Below are 26,152 nucleotides of genomic sequence, written 5' to 3' on the forward strand. Positions count from 1 at the left end.
CTCCAGTTTCTTGAGAGCTAATGCTTTGCAGTTGATTGAGTCTGGTGTTTAAAATGGTGCACCTTATCCCATAGCTACGAAATGATTTAGGCTGTTGCTCTTCTGCCTGGATTTCTGATGAGGTCTGAGCTCACACACAGGCCTCTTCCTCAGTGGCGCAGGTGGGAGAGGACATTGAAAGGCATATTTAGCAATTCCAGCTTTCTGTCAAACTTGATTGAAATGAGTCAACCAGCACGATTGCAAAAGCCCCGTCTTCCCACACGGTCAGGCTAAGAAACGAAATGCCCAGTGGCCAGCAAGATGTTTGTGCTTGCTGGTGGATTGATGATTTGCCAGGCCATGCGTCACTAGCCCAACCCGAACCATCCATATCCCTTCCTACCCTGCAGGGAAGCAATCTGCAGAAACCCACCGCACCTCAGCGATCCAGCGGTTTGGATGGGCTCACGCAAACCCCCGCCTGAAGAGCAGAAGGTATCCCCCTCCCCAAGCTGAGCCTGCATGCTGTCATTCACCAAGGCTTTTTGCTTCTCCTGTTTCCACTCTATTTACTGCTCAGATCTAGACACCTGCAACACTTAAAACTTTTGCCAGGCCAGACTGGGAGCCTTGGCTTTTTAGCCAAAATCTTTCTTCCTGCACTCAGGACTTATATCACGTTATGCTGAGTTGCCCATCTGGGCAGTTTTGGGAGGCATCTGAATTTCCCTGGCCATGTTGACCTATAGATGTGAAAAGATCTTGTGCAATTACAACACAATATTGCAGGTCTTATTAAATATAGGAACATTAATATCTGTAAGAAGAAAACCAACTGCAGAGGTACATTTAAATGTTGCTAAGCCTCCAAAGAAAGCTCAGCTGTCTTGAGATGTGAAAAAGCCTTAAAAACCGATGTTAATAAAGATTATGGGCATGTGTTTTATCACCCCGAACAGCTCAGTATGGAAGAAATCACCGTGATAGTGCTGAGTGTGTGATGAGTACTAGTAGTTTGTACCTCAGAGTTTTCTACTTGCACCTGACCCATGAAGGAGCGTGGTAGCTCTTGCCTCCTGTCTTCACAAAGAGGAGCTGAAGCACAAGGAAGGAGGATGGCTGTAGGAATCAACTCTCTTTTGCCCAATAAATTATGAACTGTAACATTAAAATGGAATAGTGGTCTTCAAACATTTTTAGCACTCTTCATCTTAAACACACCAAACTCACAAGCCAGGCCTCTGAAAAGCAAGGGATTGTCTTTAAATGAATAATTTTGAATTATTTTCTTATTAGCTTTCTACATTTAGAGCTTTCATTGAACAAAAAAGTAACACTGGCAAGCTTTGCTCTGCCACTGGGAGAGCCAGAAGTCTTCTTGCTCTCCTGCCAACAGCTGAGGTACTCCCAGAGGATGAGATTATGGGAGAAGGAAGCGTTGTCAGACCTGGGAGAAAACGGTAAGTGTTGCCAATACATCAATTTGGATGACCATTTCTCAATAAACTGATCATAGCTTTCTGGGCTGCTACAGCTGTCAGCTGTTTTTTCCTCCCTGCTTGGCTGCGCAACATAATTTAATTATGGCTGAAGTCAGAGGATTTTCAGCCTGCATTTTTCTTAAAGTTTGCTGCTTCTCCCTCACACCTGAGGAAGTGCCAGCATCCCTGAAAGCTCACGAGTTTTACCAGCTGTATTAGTTTGTCTATTGCCTCTTTTCACAAGCTTTGCCTTCCTCATTAAAACAGATATATGCTAAAATACATTTCGCAGGTGCTGCTGACAAGTTCTGTACAAAAGCATGTTGAGGCCAGATGTACGCATAGCATTACCTCACTCCTGCCCCTTTGAGGGTATGGGGTAAACCACAGCAGGGAAAACACAGCTGTTTTGGCCTACATGAGCTGGTTAAGCCACTGGGTAGCCCTCCTATCGCAAGAATGAGTGCCTGCATCCTTGTTAGAGGTTGTAATCCAGCTGCAGGCATGGTTGAGACTCAGAAAGGAGCTCCTTGGAAAAAACCAAAACAAAACTGTACTCAGTGTCAGCAACCCCATCCTTGCACAAATAAGTCTGAGCGAAGTCAAAGAACCTACGGGCCTTTTGGATGCAGGCGGTTTCTAAGACCCACATAAAATAACTGCAGCTACACTTGTTTTGTGTAACTAAATGGGCTTCTTTGTAGTTAACACATCTAGGATTGTTTAAGCACAATCGTGGGATTCTTAATGGCTTGTGAATCACAAGGGACTGGACTGTTGATGCAGTTATGCCTTCTAGCTTTCATATCTATGACTCCTGTAAAGACAACTAAGATCTAAATAAAACAGTAAAAAAAAAAAAAATTGCTACATGTTGCAGGTTTAGTATTTCATGCCCATACAACTAAAACAGATTGAGATAGAGCCTTCCTCGAAGGGCTGGGAAAAGCAGAGACATTTCTGTGGATCTCCAAAACAAAATAAACCAGTGCCTGGTCATTCTGCATGCCAAGAGGTCAGTGCTAATGGGAAGTAGCAGCCCATGCAGAAGACATGAGCATTCAAGATGTTCAGAAGAGTATCTCAGTGCCTCTGAACAGATGAGCGAGGTACTCCAGCCCCAGGTTCCCAGGTCGAGGGGCACTCCTGGGTCCTTCACTTGGCACAGATAGGCGCTCTGAATTGCCCACAGAAGAGCCAAGCTGTCTGTACTGATGGTGGACAGAGTTTAGGGACACTACCTGCTACTCAAAGGGGGAGGGAAGACAAAAAAAACCCACCAACAGCTGCTCATGGATCAGTTTTACTACCTTTTTGATGCTGAAGGATAGATCAGCAGTGCACTTTAGTAATGGGCAGCTTACTTCATTCTCTGTTCAGCTGCAGCTTTGTTTAACTTAGGTCAACGGTAACAGCACAATTTTCTTTCACTAACTGTTGCCTACTTAGAAGCCAGAAGAAAATGCATACGACTTATTCAGCCAGCTATCACAACGTCCACCTTATGAAATCACAGCCAGAAGCCATTTTCACGTAATGCTTTTGATGTTGATTAGTGAATTCAGTCACACACTTTTTGCCTGATAACGCTGTAGTAGGGGCTATTTCAGCTATAATGGTCCAAGATAAACGTGGTTTTACTGCATTAAAGAAACTTCATGGAAACGTGTCAGTTCAGTTTCATTTTAAGAGGGGGGAAAAAGTCAAAACAGTCTGTTAAGATAAAATGTGTTGGCTTGACTTCCTGTTTTCAATTTACTTTTTACATTTCATTTCCACAGAAAAAGTTTAAACTAGTTCACATTTCATCGACAATAGCACAAAGGAAAGGCTTTGGCATCAGTGAAATGAAACGATCTAGTAGGTCCAAAGAACACTTTAAATTCATTCAATGGATTATTTCAAATCTTCAAATATCTGATTCAACTCCAAAAACAAAAAGAAAACGCACCACCAACAGCCAAGTATTACAATTTCTCAGGAAACAGAATACCTCGTTTCTGAGCAGCAGCGTTGCCAGACTCAGCAGAGAAGGAAGTGAACTGCCTGAACTTTAAAGATTTATCTAGTTTTTCTTTACAACAAGACTCTTCCCCATACACTTGGCAGGGAAGCCAGGAGAAGCCTGCACTGCCAGGAGCCACGCTATACTGTATATATTTTACAAGAGCACAGAAGTGCACCATCTACTGCCAGCAATCCAATACCTTTAAGAAGATATTCTATATTATATGATGTAATATATACTATAACTTATACTATAGCTAACCACGTAGTGATTCCTCTGTAACCATATTGCAGGCTCCACAATGAGGAAAAAAACAGTTCATTTTCTTGAGAATTATGAATGACTGCCTTTTACGAAAGACATGTATGCAGATCATGAGAACTCTTTACTCCCTGCCATCCTCAATTCCCAAAGCAGGAGGAGTCTCTGAACCACCAGACTGCATGGTTTTGGGGAGACAGACTTCTGAACCACCTTGACACCACAAGGTATCTTTTTTCCATTTGGGACTTCTAGGAAGGCTGCGCCCTCTCCTGACAGATTAGGATTTTGCACTAGTGACTGATAAAGCTTCTTTGCTGCAGCGAACTCAAGTCACCTCTGAATCTAGGGTTTACCAAGACCAGTCCCACACGACTTAAAACCTCTATTGTCCTACACAGATGGGGCTTTACATTGAGATGGCTATCTCAAGATTATGTTTCTTCACCCTGCTGCTCTATAAGAAAAGAAATTGCTTGGAAGTACTTTTTTTTTTTTAAGCTATTAAAAGCGTTCTTGTTTGAAGATTTACAGAACAATGCTCTAGAAATCTTCAGATAATAGTGTTCACAATCCATGCTATTCTGAAAAAGAAACTTTCAGGCATCGAAAGTAGCTCCTTGAAATTAGGGTTGTAACCTACAGATTCCGTTTCATGGAACAAATACTTAATATGGTTAATTCTATTATAAAGAGTCATTCTGCCTTCCTAATAGGCAAATGTAATCCCTTTCAATCAGCAAAGCTTATACAGAAATGATTAAAAACCTCACACATCTTGTCAGTCATTCACACTGTTTATAAGAAGTAAAGATCACTTCATTTTTCTGGGGGAACACTCACCTCTCATTTAATTCTAGTTAAATGAATTTTACAGACTCACAACTGCATACTGATTAAAGCTTCTGGTCCTAGGAGCTACTGAGTACCACCAAGAAAGGAGGGAAGGAAATTTCCCTCTGGTCAGACTGGCAGACACCATCTGGAGAGATTTTTTCCCTTTCTTTGTAGTTTAGCATATGACTCACCTCCTCAAATCACCTGGGAATTTTATTTAACAAATTCCCTTCTATTCTAGGGCCTAATCACTGACACTGTTGATCTTTCTGGCTGCCTTCCTGTGGCACACAGTTGTGCTGGTGACACTGGTCTTTTCCACGAAAGGCTTTTCAATTCTTTTAGGGGGCTGGGGCTCAGATTGCTGCCTGGGTTGTTTAGGGGGGCAGCATGTATATTCATTAAGTTCAACCACATCACTGCTACATCAGCTGTGAAAGATGAAACATCTATTGAAATAGCTCCTCTAACTCTATTATTTGCAATGCTGTTTTAAGATTGATTAACCCTTAATGGCCAATCACCATTAACTAAACACAACTGAAATAGGAAACGATTTTTCATGGTCTAGTACCACACACAAAGCACGTTTTGGGCCTCTGGAATTTAACAACTACTGCCAAATATGAAGAAGAAATGATCTAGTTTAGTTTGCCTGTTGCTTTACAACTAAGCCTTTCAGTGCTTTTGCAGATTTTTCTCCTCGCCCTTACAATTTGTAAAATGCAACGTTTTACACTGAATGAGGGAAAAGATCTTCAGTTCCTAGACTGCCTAGCTTCCTGTTTCCCCGTTGCTTCTTTCAGTCCTGCCAAGTCAATGCAAGCTTTATGCTGCATTTCTGACACTATGCTGAAAATAGAAAACAGCCACCAGGCGGCAAAGTGTAATGTCACAGAGCCTCATTAACAGTCACCTATGATTATTTTCAGCTACTGTAATGGGATTCCTAATGTAACTGAAACATTATAATTTCCATGTACTTGTCAAAGACATTATATTATTTATTAAATTAGCAGATTAATTATTCTATTTTTATTCCATAAACCTATCTCAAACATGAAAAGTTGTACGCGTAACTGTGTTCTAAGCCTTCTTCAGCAGAACTGTGTTTAAATGTATGCTTAAGTCTCTGTAGGAACAAAGCTTCAATATTACACTTTAATTACTATTTTATTATTGTAATTTGTATAGCAGCTCGTATGTTTTAACTGCTGCACAGTGTTCACTGCAGTCAAAGGACATACGGCAGGCTTTGCACATTATTTAAAACCACGTTATGCTTTTTAAAATACCTAATGTGCTTGGAGTTACAGCAATATCTACCAATATAGCGTAAACAGCTGTCAGAAAACAAACAAACAAAAAATAACATGAGAAACAGAGAGCTGGTCTGTTATTTTTCAGCACTTTACTTACTGATTTTGCTGTAAATGTTCTTTCATTTGTGAGGTCAAACCATTGCCTGCTTGTGCTCTCTTTGGGCAAAAGAGCACATAAAAGATCCATAAAAAGTACAGCATCTCCCTGCATGTCTCCTTGACAGCCTTTCAGCTCCTCTCTGCAGAGTCTGCACGATCCAGAACCAAATGAAACTGTAAAAATACAACTTTGAGGAAGCCAGGTCAACCACAGCATGATTTGACTGTTGGGACCCTTACACGTTCAGCTAGACTATGTAAACACCTTCTCTATGAAGTGTAGACACAGATGAATCTCCTTTTCCAAAAACAAATTTGCACCAAACTGCTCTTGGAAGGTGGTAGCTCGGGCAGACCCTGGCGCTCATCAGCTGAGGTTTCAGCTTGATGCCGACAGGCCCTCGGGGACCCCGCTCAGATTAAGCGGTTTGCCAACTCCGATGTTCAGGAAGTTTACCTCGTGGTCAGAGAGGGACATAACAGGGGAACAGTGACACGCAGCCTCTTCCGGAGAGGGATTTGGGAACAGGACTGCGGGATCATACATATGGGATCAGACCCCCCCCCCCCAGCAAACTTCAAAGGGGCAAAACTCCGCAGTAAACGATTATCTACGCAGAAACGCTGTGTTAACCCTCGAGAGCGAGAAGTGAAACGACGCCGCCACGAGGCACAAGCAGAGTCCGGTAGCTCCTGAGGACCCGGCCGAGCCCTCACCTCAGCGGCACCCTGAAACGCCGCCTCGGCGCAGTCCCCTCCCCTGCCACCTCTCCGCAGCACCCTTCCTTGGCCAAGCCCGAGGCGGAGCTCCCGGCTGCCCTGCTTTATTCCGCATTTCTTTTCCGGGTGCTTTTTCCGAGCTGCCCTTCTGCCTCCCCGCCCCTCGGAGGGCAGCGGCTGCCCGCACCTAAGATGGCGGCCGCACCCCCCCCCCCGACCCAAGATGGCGGAGTGGTCGCGGCGCAGGGCGCTTACCAGCACTTAAGATGGCCGCCGCTCCGCCGCGGTGCTCGCCGGCGGCCTTTTCCGGGGGGTGAAAGCGTCGCCGCGGGCAAATAAATAAATAAATAAATAAATAAATAAATAAAGCTGCTGTGGCGACGCTTCCCCCCCTCCTTCCCCCCTCTTCGCCTCCTTCCCTCCCCCCCCAAAGCCCGGCCGCTGCTGGAAGTGACGCGACACCGCGGTGCCTGCCGGGAGGCGCTCGGCCGAGTGGGCGGTGGCGGCGGGAGGGGGCCGAGCCGGGCCGGGCCGCAGCGACGCGGTTCCGCCGCCGTGACATGGGTCCCCTCGCCGTGGCGGCGGCGGCAGCTACCGCGGGAGGCCGCAGATAACCGTTGGCGCCGTGTCCCGCCCCGTCCTCCTCCTCCTCCTCCTCCTCCTCCGCCGTCAGCCAGTGCGGGCGCCGCCATGCCCAGCCGGGCCCCGCCGCCCGTCGCGCAGCCCGCAGGTAAGAGCCGCCGCCCGGCCCGGCCCGGCCCGCGGAGGGGCCGCCGGGGCCTGTCAGGGCGCCGCCGCCGCCCCGCTGCGGGACAGGCCGGCGGCGAGCGGCCCGGCTCGGCCGGGGCCTGGGCGGCCGCCGAGGTGGAGCAGAGCGGCGCTGCGGGCCGCGGGCGGCGGCCGAGGGGGCTCCGGCTGGTTAGGCTGCTTTCCCGCCGGGGTAAAGGTTGTCAGCCGCTAAACAGATTTATTTATCGGTTGGTTTTCTTTAAAAGCCTTTTTACACCGGGCCAGAGCTGCTGGCACGCTTACCTTCCCGGTGGCCGGCGCTCCCGCTCGCCGTTACGAGCGGCTCCCGGGTGAGCCGAAATAATCGTTTCCCTCACGGAGGCGGTTCCTTAACGACAGGGTTAAGCCATGGCATGGGAGCAAGTTAGCGCCTTGGTGGTGCCTGCCCCCTTTTTCTTTCCAGCTCCTCTGCGTGGAAATCGAAACTTTCGAGAAGTTTGGTGCTTCTGTTGAAGTAAACTTCTGTTCATAAACGAACCGAGTTGGGGCAGGAAACATCATTAACGAGAGCTGTACGGCGTTGGCTGCAGAAGTTGGTTGGTTTTGTGTCGGCTTTGCAGCGCGATGCGTTGCCTTAGAACAGGTTTCTTTGGCTGCTGAATTCGTGGTACGGTGAATTTGCTTGATTCTGTGGTTTTTTTTTTTTTTTTTTTTTTTAACTGGGCTTGTCCTTAGAGGTTGAACTTCATTAAAAGTATTTTTTTTCCCTTGTTTTATTCTCTGGATGTATGAACTAGACTTAGAAACCAATTAGCCTACTTTAAGCTTAAAAATGTTAGGTTGTGCCGTCAGCAGCTGCAGAAGTTTGTACGCCCAACTAATGCGTAGATAACTTTTGTCTTAAAATTTAAGTGTAGCAGTTCTTCCTGAAGCTGGAGATGTATCTGGGGGAGTACAGTATTACTGGTGGGAGGAAGAGATGAAGTAACTGTGGTTGTGTTTTTCTTTTTTTCTCCTCCAGTAAACATCCCTTTCACATAGGTGAAAACAAACATTATAAATGTGAGAGTAGGAAAATGTAAATTCAAATGCCACTCAGCTATATAGTAAAGATACTTTCAGAAAAGGTAATGTGAATACGGTGTTTCCATTCCACAGGATGTTTGTATAAAATACACATTGTATGACCTTTTAAGGTCATATAAGAGTATGACCTCTGCTTTTGACTTCCTTAATTTGCTTATAAGTAAGCCGTGGAAGGCTCTGGGCTTGCATGCTTTGGTTTGGACTGTGATTTTTTTCCACGATCATGGTTTCATTTCACAGAGGGTTTTCGTAAATCTACGGAATTCAGAATTTTGAGGTGAATCAGGTGGTTTTACGCTTACATTTTTTTCTATTAAGGCAAGTCTATGATCTCGTGTCTGTACTTAAAAATCAAAAACTGCTTTAGTGACTTACTAAGTTATGTCAGCCTCTCAATACCTTCATTACATAAAATAACTCATAATCTGAAATTGGAAGTACGTTCAAAAGACTTGTCTTTCACAGGCCAGCTCAGATGGACTTCAGTCAACTCTTTGCCCTTTCCTTTTGAAATATTCATAGAGCTCTCCTTACTATTGCAAATATATAGTGATATCAGTTGGAAAAGCTGTGGTAAAGAACCTGATGCTAGATCTGGTTGTTTTCACTATACACAACAGCATAGTCTTCTTTCAGATATTCATTATCTTTTTCTACAAAGCGTTCATTCCTTTCTGTATGGTTGTCCTGACTGACAGCTTAAACTATGTCATTGTGAATGCTTCAGTGCAGTAACATGGTAACCTTTTCGTAGGGACTCGAAACACTCAGCTTTCATGGGTAGTCCTTCCAGGAAAAGTGTCTTTCTCAGATTGTATTCATCATTAAGTTTCAGAAATTTTGTTTTTTAATTTTATTTTCCTTTTGTGCAGAAAACACACTGTGCAAGCTGCTCCTGTGCACAAAAAAAGATCAGAGCAGTGCCTTGTTTTAAAACTGACAGTTTCATTTCTAGTAGACTTTTTTGGATTCTGGTATCTTTAGCAATTAAAGTTTTGGATTGATACTGCAAGGAACGTTTCTGCATTGGCACTAGTTGCAAGGTGACTTAGTCGACTTCTGTAAGGCAAATGTTTTAGAGCTTTTAAGTCCAAGAATCCAGTTTTGGAACAACCCGGAGGAAAGCAAATCCTTTGTTCACTTTAATATAATTTGGAGTAGGTACCTGGAGGAAAGAAGCGTGAGACCTCAAGTTCATATGTCTGTTGGAAGACGATGGAAAATAGGTCTTATTATTGGTATGTTAGATGTCCCTCACGTATTAAAAAATACGAAATGAGATAAATAATGGATAATGTATGTTTGTTCTTGATAAGTGTGTTGAACTTATTTCAGTTGTTTTTTTTTTTTTTAACTTTGTATTTCTCACACGCTTGTGCTTTGTATATTGAAGATAATGTTTGTTCACTTAAAAATAAACAAGAGTTTGCGGTAGCGGAGGGAAAACTTATAGTTGCTCTGTGTAACTGTATCCTTCTGCCAAGCTTTGTGAGAACCTTTCAAATAAGAATACACCTCTGGGCTGTTGTAATCTACTCTTTACTGTAGGATACGTTAAATTTTGACGGGTTTATATGTAGTGTAGAACATACTGCTCTGTAAATAAAACTGTAAGAACGGTTGACCTTAGGTAATCTACTTCTCCTACTTTCTAATCCATCAACTTTTCATCTTAATTTGGAACAGATTCCCAAATAACATTTTTCAGGGTGACACACGGAAATGTATTTTTTCACTGAGTTGAAAGCTGTTTTAAAAATTAAGAAATGATAAGAACAGTGGTGTTGTTTATGACATCTATGTTTACACATTTTATGGATGTGTACTGTACATTGAACACAGAAATACAATGTTCCTGTAAAGCCACATTTTAAAGCTGATGAGCTTTCCCAGCTGCGTGTGCTTGCCTCTATGAATTAAAGAAATGCTCTCATAAAATGTTCCCCAACGTCTATTTACCGATTTAGATACGGACAGCACCTTTATCTGCAGCTGTTAAAGAAGTGAGGCAGTTCATTCTGAGTTGCAACATCCAGGTTTTTTGGTGATAGTAAATTTATAAAATAACCTAGTGTTCTTTTGAGGAAGTTATGATACTCTTGGTTAAAAAGTTTCATGAACTAACACGACGTTTAGGCTCATGTTTTTCAACTCTTCCTCGGATTCCTTTGCTTAGCCTGAACGGGGAAAAGTGAAGCAGCACAACTAGTGAAAGTACACATTTTATTTAAAATTGCTTCCTTAAAATTGCTTCCTAGATTATATAAAGAAGATATCTAGATATCATAGACCTGTTTACATTTCACATTTGGGCCACCTCCGTTAGACTTCCTATATTGTCAGTGATGAGAGGAAGCACTGTCAAAGAGGTTTGAATGTTATATAGGTTGAGCTGTTAGTTTGAGCGTGCCTACCATTTACTGGCAGCTTGGCCGGGACTCAGGTGCCCGAGATAAATGCCTGAATCCTGAAGAACGTCTCCTGAGTTTTGTTACTTTAATGTTCTTTTTGCAGTACAGCACCTCCTAATAGAAGGTGTCTAGTGTATTTGGTGTTTGCAGAAACCACAGTAATGTACAATGGTATTGATTAATTCCAAATGTTAGGTAATAAGAACTGAGGCTTATGATGAGATAGATAGATAGATATACTTAGATGTATTGGCCATTCTGGAACTGGAGAACATTTTTCCTCAACTCGCATATGTCCAAGCCAAAACAGTGTTCTGAAATTCCTGCTGTGAGTAATGGACCTTCTGGCTGTAACAGCCCAAGAATCGAAATTGAAGGCATCGATTTCGGTAAGGCTTTATGAAGTAAATATTTTCTTGCTGTATTTTGTTTACTGGTAACTTCTGGAAAGAAAAGTAAGCTCAATAAACCAATTTAGGAACATACTGACTTCAGTTAGGGCAGTGACTGTCTTTCCAGAATGGGCCTTGTTTGCAAGAATGCTATTTTAAAACACAGACTTTCCTCATTTGTAACAGCCCTTCTAGAAATAAGTTCTAAGATGCAGTGCAGAAGGACTGTAAATCCATTATCCATAGTTAATAAGTCAATAAAAAGGCAGTGCTACAACAGAAGACAGCTTTTCCGACTGGAAGCCAATGTTTTCCTGTAATGGGGAGTCTAAATCTGGTCCTTACTGAGGTGTTTTTAATATTTGTGTGAGGATTTCCCTTGCAGTAGAACAGCTAAACTGTTCTTGGAAAGAAAAGATACTGGCTGCTAATGGCTTGAGTCCATCTCCTTGCCAGTGCAAACTTTGAATATAAGGCGTTTCAGTATCATTGTATTTGCTGTTGTCAAGGTCTTGGTCGTGCCTTTCATGGTTATTTAATGTTTTCTTTCGAATCTTGTGAAGTGATGCGTTGCTTAACTCCTTTCAGAATAATCCACAACTGAGAGATTGTCTGTTATTTTGCTAATGTTTGTCTTAAATTAAAAGAAATGTTTTGCTCTGCAAAGAGTTTCTTTCTTTGAGTTTTCATGTCTCAAACGTTTCTTTACTTAGAGATATTCTTTGTTTGTGGCCCCCAGTTTTTTTAGGTCTTATGTAAGAATCAAACGTGCTATTTCAAGTTTTGCCTTAGAAAACACACAGGCAAGGAACTATTTATACCTGCTTTTGTGTATTGTAATTACCTTGTTCTCTTTGCTGCCACATCTTTGTTAGACTATTGCTATTGTTCTGCAAAAACATAATGAACAAGGATCTGATCCTTGTATAAGGAAAGCAGATATTGTTCCCTATATACTGCAAGCAAATAATAAAGTACCCTGGCTTCATAGTGAACGTTTTAGAAACCTAGTTAGTGACTTGATACATAAAATAGAAAATTGTGTGTTCCCAAATCCTTTCTCTTTCAAAACTCTGTCAACTACTACTCGCATCTTTTCCAACCTTACTGATTTCTGTTTTCTCTCTTCTGTTGAATGTTTGTGTTCCGAGTTAACTTGAGTTACATGTTTAACTGCTTCTGGCCATAGAAAAAAGCTGTAAACTAAGAACTGCTGCAACAGAATAGAATCTGACCAATTTAATCAGCAATGCTTTTCTTTAAGATGAGTTGTTGATAGGTGCTCTATTGATTAATTATGTTTATAGCACGACTTTAGCAGGGGGCTTACATCTGCATTACTGTGATTTGTTCATGAAATTCCTTCCTAACGAATGTCAAAATATGAATATAAAAACACATGTAAGCAAGAAGACATTAGTTAACTAGTGTTTTCAGGTGTTTTTTTGTTTGTTTGTTTTTTGAAAGATGGGTAAAAGATTGCAGAAAACTGCATCCTGCACAGTTGTGGTTTTTTTTTTCCCCCCTCCCTAGAAAATGTTGGGCAACTGAGGGTCATGAAGAATTAATGGAAATCCGCCATCATTCTAATATTATAAGCCATGTTTGTTGTGATTCAAACAACCTTGCTGACACTTGTTGACATAAGTCTGGGGTTGTGGCTAAAATAATCCAATATGAACAGTTAAACACTTCTAGATTCGTCACTTTGAGATGAAAAGTCTGCTGCCAGATTCTTAAATATTACACATTATAGAAATAGCTGCTGTTATCTGCAAGCAAAAAGTGGTATAATTTCCCTCGAAGAACCGCCATTATTGTGTGGAGTGCTGAAAAACTGATGTCTTCCATTTGTTTAAAGCTTGCATGTTTCCAGAGTGTTTAACTGAATAGATGAATGCAAAAGCCCTCGTTAACCTGTTAGCTGGCTTTTCAGTTTTGGAGCCAATTTCCTCAAAAGTGAGGAGGAAAGTAGATAATTGCATCTCGGTCACAGATTTGTTCAAATGGTACTTTGTGAGTGAAATCACATTTTTTCAAATGAATTGGTTTAATATGTTGGGTCTGGGCTCAGTCAGTTGAAGTACTGGTTCTACAAAATTGCATAGCTTAACGGTGTGACCAAGAATATTTGAATTGGGTATAGAGTTCTGTATGACAAAAGATGAAGTCACAGTTACAGTTTCTATACTCTATTTGAAATGTAAGAGAAAGCAGGGATTAACTAAAGGAATTAGTGAACAAAGTTGTTGTTCTCGAAGACCTGGTTTTTTTTTTCCACCATATTAACATTACAGTGAAAGATAACAAATTTAGTTCAATGGTTTATGGTTGGCAGGTGGAACACTTTTAAAAATCAAGAAAGGAGGTCCTGACATTGTTTTTGAGGAAAATTGCATTAAGGCTGAAAATTCCCATGCTGTTTTTTATATGGTAAGGAGAGTTGAGAGTATGCCCCATTTTAAAATTTTATCAGCAATTAATCTGCCATGGGGAGGTGGAAGAGAGGCATGACTTCCCTACTTCCTTAAACTTTTAGTATTACATCCTCATGAGTTCTTTAAAACAACAATTAAAATATATTAATAAGTAAATCATAAGCATACATATATATAATACAGAATCATACATTTTGGAGCTCTTTAATTTGGGCCGTTAAAATGCATAGCGTGATCTGAAATAGACTTTCAGGAGGAAAAAAAAGGTGCACTCACAAGCACATAGAATTGATTATGCAGTTAGTTTTTATGGGCTTAACTAATTCAACTAATAATACAAGATGCAGATTTGAAAATCCGATCGCAGCTTTGATGGTCTGTTACAATTAACACTTCTTGCAGGCCCTATTTTGGCAAGTCTTCTTGAAACATATCTGGAGCAGAGCGTTGTGCTACTGAACCGTTGTGTAAATCATCCCTGTGATGTTTTGAAAGTGCTTTGAAATGAAAATCGAAGGGAGCTTCTCCTTTATGGTAGAAGTTGCATGAGTGAGAATTTTTAGATGGTGAGAGATCTTTCCTACAAGTCTGAGCTTTGGCTGTCTGCTTCAGCCCTCTTGCAGCCTCCTCAAGTTATCAGTGTTCTGTGCTTGCCCTTACTCTTGTTCATTCTTGCCTCCCTTTTATTCATCTTAACTGGAAAGAAAAGTGGTCTAGTCGGTAACTTCCCTTCCAGTGGAACGCTTTCTGCTCTCACATCATTCGCTTTAGGTGTTTTCTGAATGCTGTATGTCGTTTTTCTAGGTTGCCCTTGCCCCTAAGAACTTTCTCAACTCTGCTGTTTGAGTTATGATTTATCCTTAGCTGAGGTTTAGATAGCAATACAATAGATGGGCAACAGCAAAGAATCACAGAATGGTTGAGGTTGGAAGGGACCTCTGGAGATCATCTAGTCCAACCTCCCTGCTCAAGCAGGGACCTCTAGAGCATATTGCCCAGGATCGCATCCAGGCGGGTTTTGAATATCTCCAGCGAAGGAGACTCCACTACCTCTCTGGGCAACCTGGTCCAGTGCTCTGTCACCCTCACAGTCAAGAAGTTTTTCCTCAGGTTTAGATGGTTCCTGAGGTTTCCTCAGGTTTAGGTGGAACTTCCTGTGGTTCAGTTTCTGCCCGTTGCCTCTTGTCCTGTTGCTGGGCACCACGGAGAAGAGACTGGCCTCATCTTCTTGACAGGATGGTATGATTGTTTTTGTGACAGATAATATGTGGAAGTATGCCCACTACAGGTTAAGGGTTAATTTTTGTGATCCGTTTCTGCTCGTGATGTCAGGTGGTGGGGCATTTATTAACTATATGAGTGGGTTATCTTGAAGAAGGCAAGTGAGAAACAACTTCTACAAGCTATGAGTTTAAAATTATTATTATTTTTTTCTCCAGACCTGTATGCATGCTTCAGGTGAAACAGATACAGGTGGATTTTCTTTTCAATGGGAAGGCTCAAAAGCTCTTATTCAAGGCCTCTGATTTGTAGTATTTATTAGGATATGTCTTTCAGCTGTAGTTTAAAAAAAAACAACTTTTTTTTTAGTAGTTCTGGCCTTATTGTTAATCAGAGTTGTGACGATGGCAACTTTTTATTTAATGTGAGTAATCTTGGCCTATATTGTGCATAAATCAGGAGGCCCCTTAGCACCCTCCGCTGTCTGATTCTCATCCGTAAAGCTATGGTATTCAGTCAGGCCACATAGCAAAGAGGCACTAGCTACTTCAGTGCAAAGCAAAAGAGTTGCAGTTGAACAAAGTACTTCTCAAGATTTTAGAAATCTTTAAGCCGTAGGAATCCAATGTGGAATTGTTTGTTTTGTGAGTTCAGTAACACAGCTGTACTTTAATGTCATATTCTATGTGCAGAGCTGCCAGTTCCTGTTTTTGCCAGTTAGGAACGTTTTTTAAGTTGCTTCTTTCTGTTCTTACTTGACTCCTCATCAATAAGATTAAGGTTTTGGGGAGAGGGGACGCTGGTTACGTGTCTATCTAGATTTTTTTTTTTCTTTTCACTTGATTATAATTGCTTGTGTGACTTGATGGATAGTCTGACTGTTTCTAAAGAAGAAAAATCTGATATGTATCCATGTGGAGCTATTTAAAGTTGGTCTTTATTACTCATACTGCACTGAAAGCTTCAAGATTAGGTCTTCCGAACTTAAGAAATCTTGCTTTCAAAATGAAAAGTGTTGAATTCCTGGCTTTAACTTATGTCAGTGTGCAAGCATTTGACTTTGAATCAGGTACTGTGTTATAGACTAATTGTTTAAAAGTAATTGAAATATTTAAGGGTTTTATTTGAGTTTCTACCTCAAATCTCTGCAGATTTACCTATGTGATTTTTTTTTTCTTTCCAATGTGAATCAGCAGTCTGTAGAACTATTCTATTTTTAAATCTTTTCTTTCTTAAAAATGGTTTTAGGGAGATGTTTTAGAGGGCTTGTGCATCTCTGCCTATGAAGGAGTATGTAAGAGGTATGTTGGTTTTACCTTTGTGCTGCTGAAATAAGCTGTTAAAATTTTAAAACCTCTGATCATATAAGAGAATTACTGTTGAGGTTGCAGTGGCTTGAATCATAGTACTGGGGCTTGAATCAAGCAGCTACTTATCCCACCCTTCAGTATTATTCCCAAGAAGCTGGTGGTGGTTTTGTTGTTTTTGTTTTTAGGACCCTTGTTTTCTCCTTCCTTCTTTCCAGCCATTTCATAGTTCTGTTCAAGCTCCTTTTTCTTTTGGGATGATGGTTTATGTCCAGTCAGCACAACCCTTGAAATAGCGTGGTGAATATTTTTGTTTCAGTAATTATTTTCTTGCCTTTACAGTCTCATCAGCTGTTGTCACATGGGGTAAGATAATAAGTCTTGTGTCAGCTGAGATTTCCAAGTAGGTGTATCTGTTCTTGCTAAACTCCGAGAGGTTTAATACTAAATTTGTGCTGTAGTCTGCTGAGATTCAGCTGGAGCTTCATGAACTCAAATTCAATTACAAGGGGGGATTCGGTATAGCTAAATATGCCGACTCTTTTTTTTCTTTAAAAAACAAACAAATGAAAACCCTTCCCTTCTCCAGGACCAGTCCAGGAATTGGGAGGGGAATGAATTCCTTTTCCATTGATGCCATCTTCTCTGTACTTACAAATGTCAGAGCATTAAGAAAGTGCTACTGATTCACGACCCTAAGAGTTGTGAGTTGCAGATAAAATACCAGTCACTGTTTAGCCAACTCCTTGCTAGCTTTAAATAGTGCTTTTCCTGAGGGAAGGTGCCTTGAGATGAGCACAGCTAATGCATACCAGCACCTACCTAACCCATCATCTTTCTACAAAAGAACAGCCATCGCGCCCTCCTACCAGGGCGTATCGTTGCATGTAACATAAGGATCTTCCTCTGCGGTAAAATATTCAGAACGCAGTTGTAGTACGGATGTACTTGCTGTTTAATCTAAGTGTTGATGGTTGACAACAGATCTTGGAAATTTGGATATAAAGAAGAAATGGCTGCTCTGGTAGTTACAAGAAAGAAATGCTAGGACTGCATTTAGTGGATTGAAAATCCAGAAGCTTGAAAGGCAAAGAGATTGGAATAAGCTCAATGTGAACTCAAAGGCAGGCTCCAGTCATCTTGGAAAGGATCTTTACGTTTGCGTGTGGCACCAGCAGCAGCTCAACCGTGACGTAAAAGGGAACGTGCCCTGAGAGATGAAACCTCCGAAGTAGAAAGTAAAACCCATCTCTCAACTACGTTGCTAAACAGTTGCCTCTGAGTAAGCCTGTGAAGCAGGTCATTTATAGGTATGTTGCAGTCACCTTAAGGATGCTAAACTTTCCTGGAGAATGCCGAGAGTTGTTTGGCAGAAGAGAATTTGACAGCTACTCAAGTGCTGTGGTGTGTTGTGCCTGCAAAGAACTGCAGTGCTTCATTTCTTGTTGTTACGCCCTTTGTGGGATGCTGCTCAGGTGTGTATACAGAGTAGTTTGCCAAAGGCTTTGGAGTTGCTAAGGAACCCTTTTTTTAATCTTTATGTTTCAGAATCAGTATTCAAAGGCTGTACTTATTCTAGTGAATAGAAGTTCAGATATTTGCTAATAAGTTTAGGTAATTTTCCATTCTCCTCTTTTTCTGTAGATAATAAATTATAACAACATAACTAATCTTCATAAACAAATGCCAAGTGAAATGGAACGAGCTGTATTGTAGCCCGCTCCTTAAGAAAGGGCTGCAAGGTGGAAGTACAAACTGGTTAAGTGATATGTACAATTTTGAATAAGTAAATAGTAGTAGTTATTGCTACATTTATTACATGCAGTATTGAAAAAAAAAATTGAAACCCTTTTTCAATGAAAGAAAATTCTCAGCCCATATCTTGACTGGCATATAATAGTTTGCAGTGTTAAGACAGAGTCCATTTCTATCTAGGACATGAGAATATTTTTGTGTGTGTGATTTAGTGACTTGGGCTTACATGTTTTATGGATAATCTTGCTCCGATCTGCTTTTGAGGATAAGCTCTGATGGAGAGGTTTGTTCTGCTCTAGGCTCTAATGGTGCTCGTAACAGCACTTCCCCACTAGTGGCTTATAAGACAAATCGGACTGGCAACAGCAGCTATGGAGACAGCACATGTTGACTCAGAGTTAGGAAATCCAAAGGACACTGCGATCTAATAAAAGTCCATGGATTGGAATCAAGTGACTTAAACGGTAGGACAGCAGATCGTAGCTAGCAACGATGGCAGCACTTCCTTCCTCCCCTCCTTCACTGTTTCAAACCTAAAGAAGCAGACTCTAGAAGTCTTTGGAGCTACTGTTGGAAGGTGACTTAAGTACTTAACTCTCTTAAGGTGTAGACCACCAAATGGCTTAATTTCTATCACACATCAGCTGAGCACACAAATAACTGTGGGATAAGATGGACCAGGGTAATTTTTGGCTGTTTTTATGAATCACTGGCGACAGCAAATAGAGAACGGGTGGATTAAAACTCAATGTAATTGCCTTGGTTTGCTGTATAACAGGTCAACACGTTTCGTGTTCTTCTGGCCTTTCAGCATGGTCTTCTGAGCATATGATCATACAGTAGTTTACAAGAAACTTGAACTGTTCGTGGTAGATTCTTTGAGACTCTTAAAACAAAAAAATTGGTTTGAAGAAGGGTTTGGTGACTTCTTGCTGTCATTTTTGTCATCTGCTGTTTCTCTTTCTTTCCATTCTTTCTGCCTTTCTGTGCTACATCCACTGGAAGCTGCTCCTGAAAGTTAGTTGTCACAGAGTTCAGCTGAGCCTGTGATGGTATTTTGCCAGTCTTCTAATCTAAACCTTAGGTGGTTTCTTTGTAGAGAAAGATCACAGTCTGTGTCAACGTGTTAAGCATTATGGTAAACATTCTGAAGATGTTTTATGTAGTGGTATCTTAGGTTCCTTTCTCATATCTAATATTGACACTAACCTGTCTAAACACATTTATAAAGTGAAATGTGATAGCAGTAAAAAAAAAAAAAAAAGTTTGGCCAAACTAAATTTATTTGCAAATGACTGTGTTAGTTTATTTACAGGATATACATCTCTAAAATTCTAATGTACTTTTCTTTCTCTTTTATAGAAATATATTAGCTTCAAAGTGAAACTAAACAATGGAACCAGATATTATTCGAATGTACTCATCGTCCCCTCCACCACTAGACAATGGAGCTGATGACGACGAAGATGAATTTGGAGAATTTGGAGGATTTTCTGGTGTGAGCCCTGCTGGTGTAGCTTTTGCTGATTTTGATACACCAGACTACAGTAATTCAAAGGAGGAGTTTATACCCACAAATCATTTTATCCCACTTCGTGATTATTCTGACAATGTAGCTAGCATTGCTACTTTCACCCCTGTGAAAAATGTTAAAGATAAAGACTGCATCGCAGAGCTTCCTAGTCTCACTAAAGAACTTTCTGATATGTCGACTACTAGTACCAGCAAAGAAAAATCTAAGTTTAGAACTTCAGTTACTGCTTTTGATATAAGTTTAGAAGACGTAAACAAAAGAGGGGAACAAAGAAGGAACACTGGGAAATTGGAGGGTTTTCCTTCTGGTATCGTTAGAACTGATACAGCAGTTGAGAGCCAGGATGAGCAACTAGATGCTTGTAACGGTGAGAAACTTTCATGTCTAGAGATTCTAACAAATGGATTTGCAGCATTGGACCCTGCAAATCCTCAGGGAGCAGAAGATCTAGACAGCATCAGTGACTCAAAGGGACTAAAAACTGTTAGTATCGATAGTACTGAGCTAAATTTGGACTCAATGCCTAGCTCAGGTGAAGACTTTGCTGATTTTGCTACGTTCTCAAACAAAGAAACAATCCACTTGGAAGAAACAGGGCCTACGATATGCAGTGTTAATGAAAGAGACTCTCTAAGCATTCAGGAAAACAACATCATAAACAGAGTAACTGAAAGAACTGAAAGGATGGGATTCACATCTGATAGGAACTATGACTATGAAAAAGAGGCTCGTATTGAGGAAGAGATTTGCACTTCAGAAATGAGTTGTGAGCAGGGTCCCGCAGCACTGGAAGATAATGAAATCACAATTTCTAGTACACCTCAAGCAACTGGAACTTCAATATGCACTACTGAAAATGGAGAAAACAATGAGAGGAGAAAACAGTGTGACGTAGAGAACGGCAAAGATTTTTCTAGGCGTGATGACTTTTCAGAAACAGAGGACATCAAAGTTGATAAGATCGAAAACCTGAGCAATCATCTTGCAGGAGAAAATTTGGGTGATTCTGAAGATGGAAGTAGTACTGAATGTGCAGCTTCTCATGACACAAATGATGATTTTGGTGATTTTGGCTCAGTTAGCAGTGCTCCCCCCACTCTTATTAGTGCTCAAGAATCAAGAAATGCTCTAGCATTAGAAGGAACTTCTGAACAACCTGTGCAAGTTAGTGAACCTACTGATGATTTTGGTGACTTCAGGGACACAAGTACTGATTGTCAGCAGCCAGCGAAGTTAGATCAAGCTGAATTAAATCAGACTGCTGACACTTTAGAATGTAATGCTAGCAGTAAGATTTCTCGCTTAGGCTTCCAGCATGCTACTGAGGTAGAAAACAGTAATTATAGTGAATTTGGAGATTTTGATTCAGTGCCAAAACCTCAAGATGAGAGTGTTGCTTTTCAGGACTCTGATGACTTTGCAGACTTTAGTTCAGCAGGTTGTAACCAGGCTACAGATTGGAATGCTTTTGAAGATGAACAAAAAGACAGCTGTTCTTGGGCTGCCTTTGGAGATGAGCAAGCTGGTGAATCTCATCACAGAAAAGAGACATGGCAGTCGCATCGGACAGATGCATCTATGAGGATTGATGCTCCAGTATTCCACAAGACCGACAGTTTTGCTTTAGCATCTTCCCAAGGAGCTATTGGTAGGCAATCTCAAGAGCCAGCGCCTTCAGTTCAGGTAAAGGTTTTTTTTCGTTTTGTTTATTCAGTATAGTTCTGCCCCTGAGCATACTCTTCCTGGTTCCTGCTCTTATGGGCAAAGTATGTTTGGATAGTCCCTGCTTGTCTTGTGGAAGAGATTTGTTTGGTGGATGAGACAGGCTGGTGTGAAATAGTATGCTGTATTTGCATCTTTTGCACTGTTATTTCCCGCAGAAAAACGGGCAGGGTATGGTGGGACTTGTATGCTTGTGTTTTGACTATTATATGTGGTCCTTTAGATGAAATGATTGAAGGAATTGGCCATCATAAGCATTTCAGTGTGCAATATTTCTTCGCTTCATAGTTGACTTGCTACTTTGGCTGTAACTTCATATAACTTCTCTATGTGCTCTGATGTTGCCTTTCCATAAAATAATGACGTGATTGGAAGCTGAGGTTACCGGTTCCCAAAGTCTATATATATATTTAAAAATAAGCGAAATAAACTGATTCCTTATAGCTGCTGCTATATCTAAACTGGATTTCGGGGGGAGGGTAAAGTAGACAGGATAATTTCTTTCCCCCCACCCCTTAGTTTTCTGCCGTAGTTGCTGAGTACACAATTTCTCATTAACTGACTAGGTCTTTACCAGCCATCTTCAAGATAGATGCCTGTTTTTATATATTTTTATATATACTTATATATACACACACACACGCATACACACGTGTGCATGTGTATATACGTACATATATGCATGTGTATATAGACACACATGTATTTAATATTACATTTTCAAAATCCAGAGCAAACATTTAATTTTAAAATTCTTTTCAATGCTTCTTTGTAATCATATCATCCCATATGAGTAGCTTAGAGTTTGCTTTATCTTTTTCAAACATGTGGTGGCACCAGCAGTAAAGGGTGCTAATATGTATCTAAAAGGTATGGATCTCCCCTGGCAATGAAAGCAAACGAGGAAAGTCCCTTCTTCCAAGACCTTGTCTAGACTTGGAGACAGCCCTGCCTCATTCAACTTGCTGTCAGTGACAGATAAAAGGCCTGCACAGAAGGACGTGCCACCAGCTAGAGCTTTGCAGGAACCCGCAGGTGGAATGGAGGAGCTTTTGGGGCTGAGCATGGCTTCTTCTCACGTTAAAAGGTGTGAGCCTGAGCTGCTGATGCTTCCTGCTTGCTTTCTTGGTTGGTGGCTAAAACAACCAAACTTCAAAGGGACTTCACAAGACCAAAAAAAGGCATTTGTCTCGCACGTGAACCTGCGGATGGATTTCTGTGCCTATACAAAACCTTGCTTATTTACAGGGATCACCTTAATGTGTGATTCCATTTTCAAGATGAAAGCACAAACTTAATACTGTTGCCTACTCTGTTACTCATTTGCCCATAAGATTGGAGAGTACTTGGGTCATTGGTGCAACTAATCTATATTGTTCCTGTTTCCATTTGAAAGAGACTACTGAATTTGACTGAAGAAATGGGGGGGGGGGTGGGGGGTGGGAAGAGGAAGAAGGAATGATCTGTATTCCAGTAAATCATGCTGGTAAGGGAAAGACTGAATGTTTTAAATCTTTATTTTTATGATGAGTCATAAATTTCAGTTGAAAACCTCCTGAATTCAGATGCTTATAAAAGCAGAACCTTCAGAGGTTCTGTAATCTATTTTGTTTTTTTCCAAGTCTGCTTTAACAGAAGATAAGCCAAGTTTCAATGATAAGATCTTCAGTGATTTCTCATGAAGTCATACAGCAGTTTGGTTAGACTTCAATATTTCTTCATTCCTTCTATTAATACTGCCATCAGTTGAACTTGGGTATAAAACTATGCTTTGCCTATCCTGCTAGCAAGGAAGCACAGCTCAGAGAATGCCTTACACAAATTAGCTGTGGAGGAAGTATAGCTGGGTAAGTTTCCTCTGTCGCAATGGTTTGCTTGGCCTTGCAACAGTTAGTAGCAACTAACCAACAGTTAGTTGCTACTTTTTAAAATATTATTATCTCCTAATAATATATAATATAATAATAAATTATTATCTCCTAAAGCAGTAGATAAGACATTCCCAAAACTTGTTTTGCACTCAGTAAGTGCCTGAAGTTTTGGAAGGGTCTGTTGTAAGCTTTTTATATCTTAAAAAAAAAAAAAAAAAGGCAAACCCCCCCCCCTTTTTTTAGTCTTCAAATACTAATTCTATATTTAATCCATGGAGCCACAGTTTAATAAACAGCAATTAGAAACACTGCTTGTCTTGTATTTTCTAGATATTGAGATAAGTTGAATCAACATCAGCCAAGAAACAGTCCTAGTACTTTGAGTGCAAATTCTTAGGAAAATAAAGTCAGATTTAGATCAGTTTTATTGCTTTCACTTAAGAGGCTGTCATTGAGGTGAAAACCTGAAACACAGCATTTCAAAGTGTTTGCTTATCTCTTATTTCCCATGCATCAAAGTTGATTTCTGAAGTTATTTGAGGCAAAACCAGGTATCCTTGGGTGCAAAATGAAGCTAGAGAGAGGTAACTGAACAAAAAGTCTTTGTTACCGTGGCCAAAGAGGGACAGGGAGCAGTAGATCACTTTTTATAATGCATAACAGCTTGGGGTTACTGCTGGAAGAGCTAAGAAAAACACTTGAGATAGATGTGAAAATCGAGACCTCTGCACAAGGCTGAAGGTGATCTGGGATAGTTTACAAGATACTGGGTACAGTTGGTCTGTACTGTTGAGGCTAGACAAGTCACTGTAATGTGGTAGTATAATCATTTTGAAAGAATGGGATATAAACCAAATGACCCGAATGTAATTCTTTACTCTTCAGTATTGTTTTTGTACAAATATTGCTTTTGTATACTTAGCCAGCAGCTTTACTGTTTAAATGTAGAAATGATGTATGCAGCAACTCTCATCCTTCAGAATGCAGCGTGAGCGGAAGGTTATCTACCAGTAGCTAGAGTTCCTTTGCCAGTACAGGCTTTTTATGTTGTCCTCTCTGTTTCCTTAGTTTATGCCTTTTTGGATGTGAAGGAGGCAGCAACGTTGTGCGCGTTCTGAACATGGTCTTTGTCACGAGGTGTATGTTAAGCAAACTGTTTTAAAGATGCTGGATGCTTAATTTAAACTTGGAAGACGTCACTTGAAGAGAATTCAGATTTGACTAATCCAGTTTTACTTATAAAATATGGAAAATAAAAGGGAAGAAGGAGGTTCTTTTTGTGGCCCGACTTTTCCCTTATGCAGCAATGTGCAACAGCAAAAAGTTCATTAAGTATTTTCACCTTTGCCTTTGGTCTTGAAGACTTTCAGAATACTGCTCGTGGTTGGAAGCGTAGGGTTTGCAACGTGCTGACCTTTGCTGGACAGTAGCACTGAGTGGGTGGGAGAGGAAAGGGAAGGGGCATGGTGTACAGGGTTAAGGTAAAATCACTGAAAGTTTGTAATCCCTTTAAAAAGGGTCCAATGTCAAAGGCTGGTGGACACAAACATGCAGACTGTTATTTGAGCCCATGTTAATACTGTTGTATACCTTAATCATTTAGTGTCTTTAGCTGAAAATATGTAAATTGTTTCAGTATAGCTGTAGGTTTGCATCTGATACAGGCGTGTCTTTTTTTCATCAAAGCTGCTTTAGTATGTAGTGGTGGATGAATTGGTTGCTCCGATAGGTCTTGGGTGAGCCTGTATTGTGCTGTAGGTAATAATCCCATTTATGTGATCAGGTAACGCGCTGGTAAGTGACGTTTGTATGAAATGAGGCTCATAGCACAGCTTTTTCCATGAGGTAGGGTTGCGCATGGCTCAGCTGAGAGGAGAAAGTTATTCAGCCTTACAGTATATTAACACCGTGTTAATATTAATGAATATTATAATATAGGGCTTAGCAAAGCACCAGAGCAGTTTTTACCTGTGTTAACCATGTGGATGGATAATGCAGCTGTGCCTACGTTCAAGGAGTATAAGAGTATTTAGAGAGGCAGCCAAGATGACCATTAGTTTGGCTGGAAGGACGAAACTTGATTTAGCTGAGAGTTAACAAACCCTGGAAAGGGAGGAATGGAAATGTGAATGTTCCCTGAAGTGGGTTTTAAGATCCTTCTGTTATCAGAGAGCCTCTGCTCACAGGCTCTAGCTCTTCAGATTAAGCAGACAATGTGGGTGGTGTGCAGTTAATAAGCCACGAGTAAGCATTAAGCCGAGGGGGGAAAAAAGTGAATCACTATCGTTTAGAGAGTACTTTCTGTCTTGTGCAATGAACGCAGTGTCATCCTGTTGGAAAAAAGTAATTATGACCGTAAAGACTTCAGCCTCCCCGTTCACGAAGATAAATTAAGATAGTGTTGGCTAAATTAAGTTCAGGCAGTTGGGTAACAGCTTGCAGTGTAAATATATCTGTCTGGAAAGGGTGGTCTTGAAGTTCATAGCACAGTTCTTAAGTGCGTGCAGCTGAAGAACTGACAAAAACAGACTGTTAAAAGTAGCCCATGAAATTGCTGCGTTTCAGGACAGGCTAGCTAAGGAGGTCTTACACAACAGAATAGTTTAGGAGTGGTTTTTCCTGTGGTGGTTCTAGCATTTCTGTTTACCTACAGCAGAATTTTTTAAAAACTGTCTATCTTGTACACGTAAGTGTTGTCTACTTCCTCTCTACTCTGCTTCCTCTCGGAGCCTGACTGAGAAATTACTGCAATGTCACTAGATAATAATGTGACACACTGAAAAGGGAAGTTTTGTGTGGTCTAGGTAAACTGTTAAGCTTCAGTTTACCTATGTGGAGGGGAGGATATTTGATGCATTCTTTGGTTGAGGGAAAACGGATGGGTGAGCCTTCCAGCAAAAAGGAAGGAGGCAGCTTCATGTTGCACCGCTTAGCTTTCCTGCCTTTTGCAACTATCTTCCATCCAGCAGTAAAAGA

At 40.9% G+C, this 26,152-nt stretch overlaps 1 protein-coding gene and 1 long non-coding RNA gene across 9 annotated transcripts in view; one reads left to right on the forward strand and one right to left on the reverse strand.

The window, feature by feature from the left end:
• Positions 1–6,875, reverse strand: part of LOC138066901 (uncharacterized) — a 20,385-nt gene extending 13,510 nt beyond the window's left edge. The window contains exon 1 of the long non-coding RNA XR_011140585.1: positions 5,989–6,875. This is a non-coding gene — a long non-coding RNA (uncharacterized lncRNA). The remainder of the gene's footprint in view (positions 1–5,988) is intronic.
• The window catches only part of AFTPH (aftiphilin), a 49,825-nt gene continuing 30,530 nt past the window's right edge, over positions 6,858–26,152 (forward strand). For 3 of the 8 annotated variants that reach the window (XR_011140581.1, XM_068940647.1, XM_068940652.1), the window contains exons 1-2: positions 7,186–7,440; positions 19,412–21,266. Coding sequence is in view for 5 of the 8 variants with exons in the window: in XM_068940647.1 (XP_068796748.1) it covers positions 19,443–21,266 (1,824 nt within the window). In the remaining 3 variants the exon portion in view is untranslated. Of the gene's footprint in view, positions 7,441–7,836; positions 8,107–11,304; positions 11,326–19,411; positions 21,267–26,152 lie in introns of those variants that run through there. The other 5 variants (XR_011140579.1, XM_068940651.1, XR_011140580.1 and 2 more) reach the window with 5 other exon arrangements.

This window comes from Struthio camelus, chromosome 3 (genome assembly GCF_040807025.1).
Source record: "Struthio camelus isolate bStrCam1 chromosome 3, bStrCam1.hap1, whole genome shotgun sequence".
NCBI lineage: Eukaryota > Metazoa > Chordata > Aves > Struthioniformes > Struthionidae > Struthio > Struthio camelus.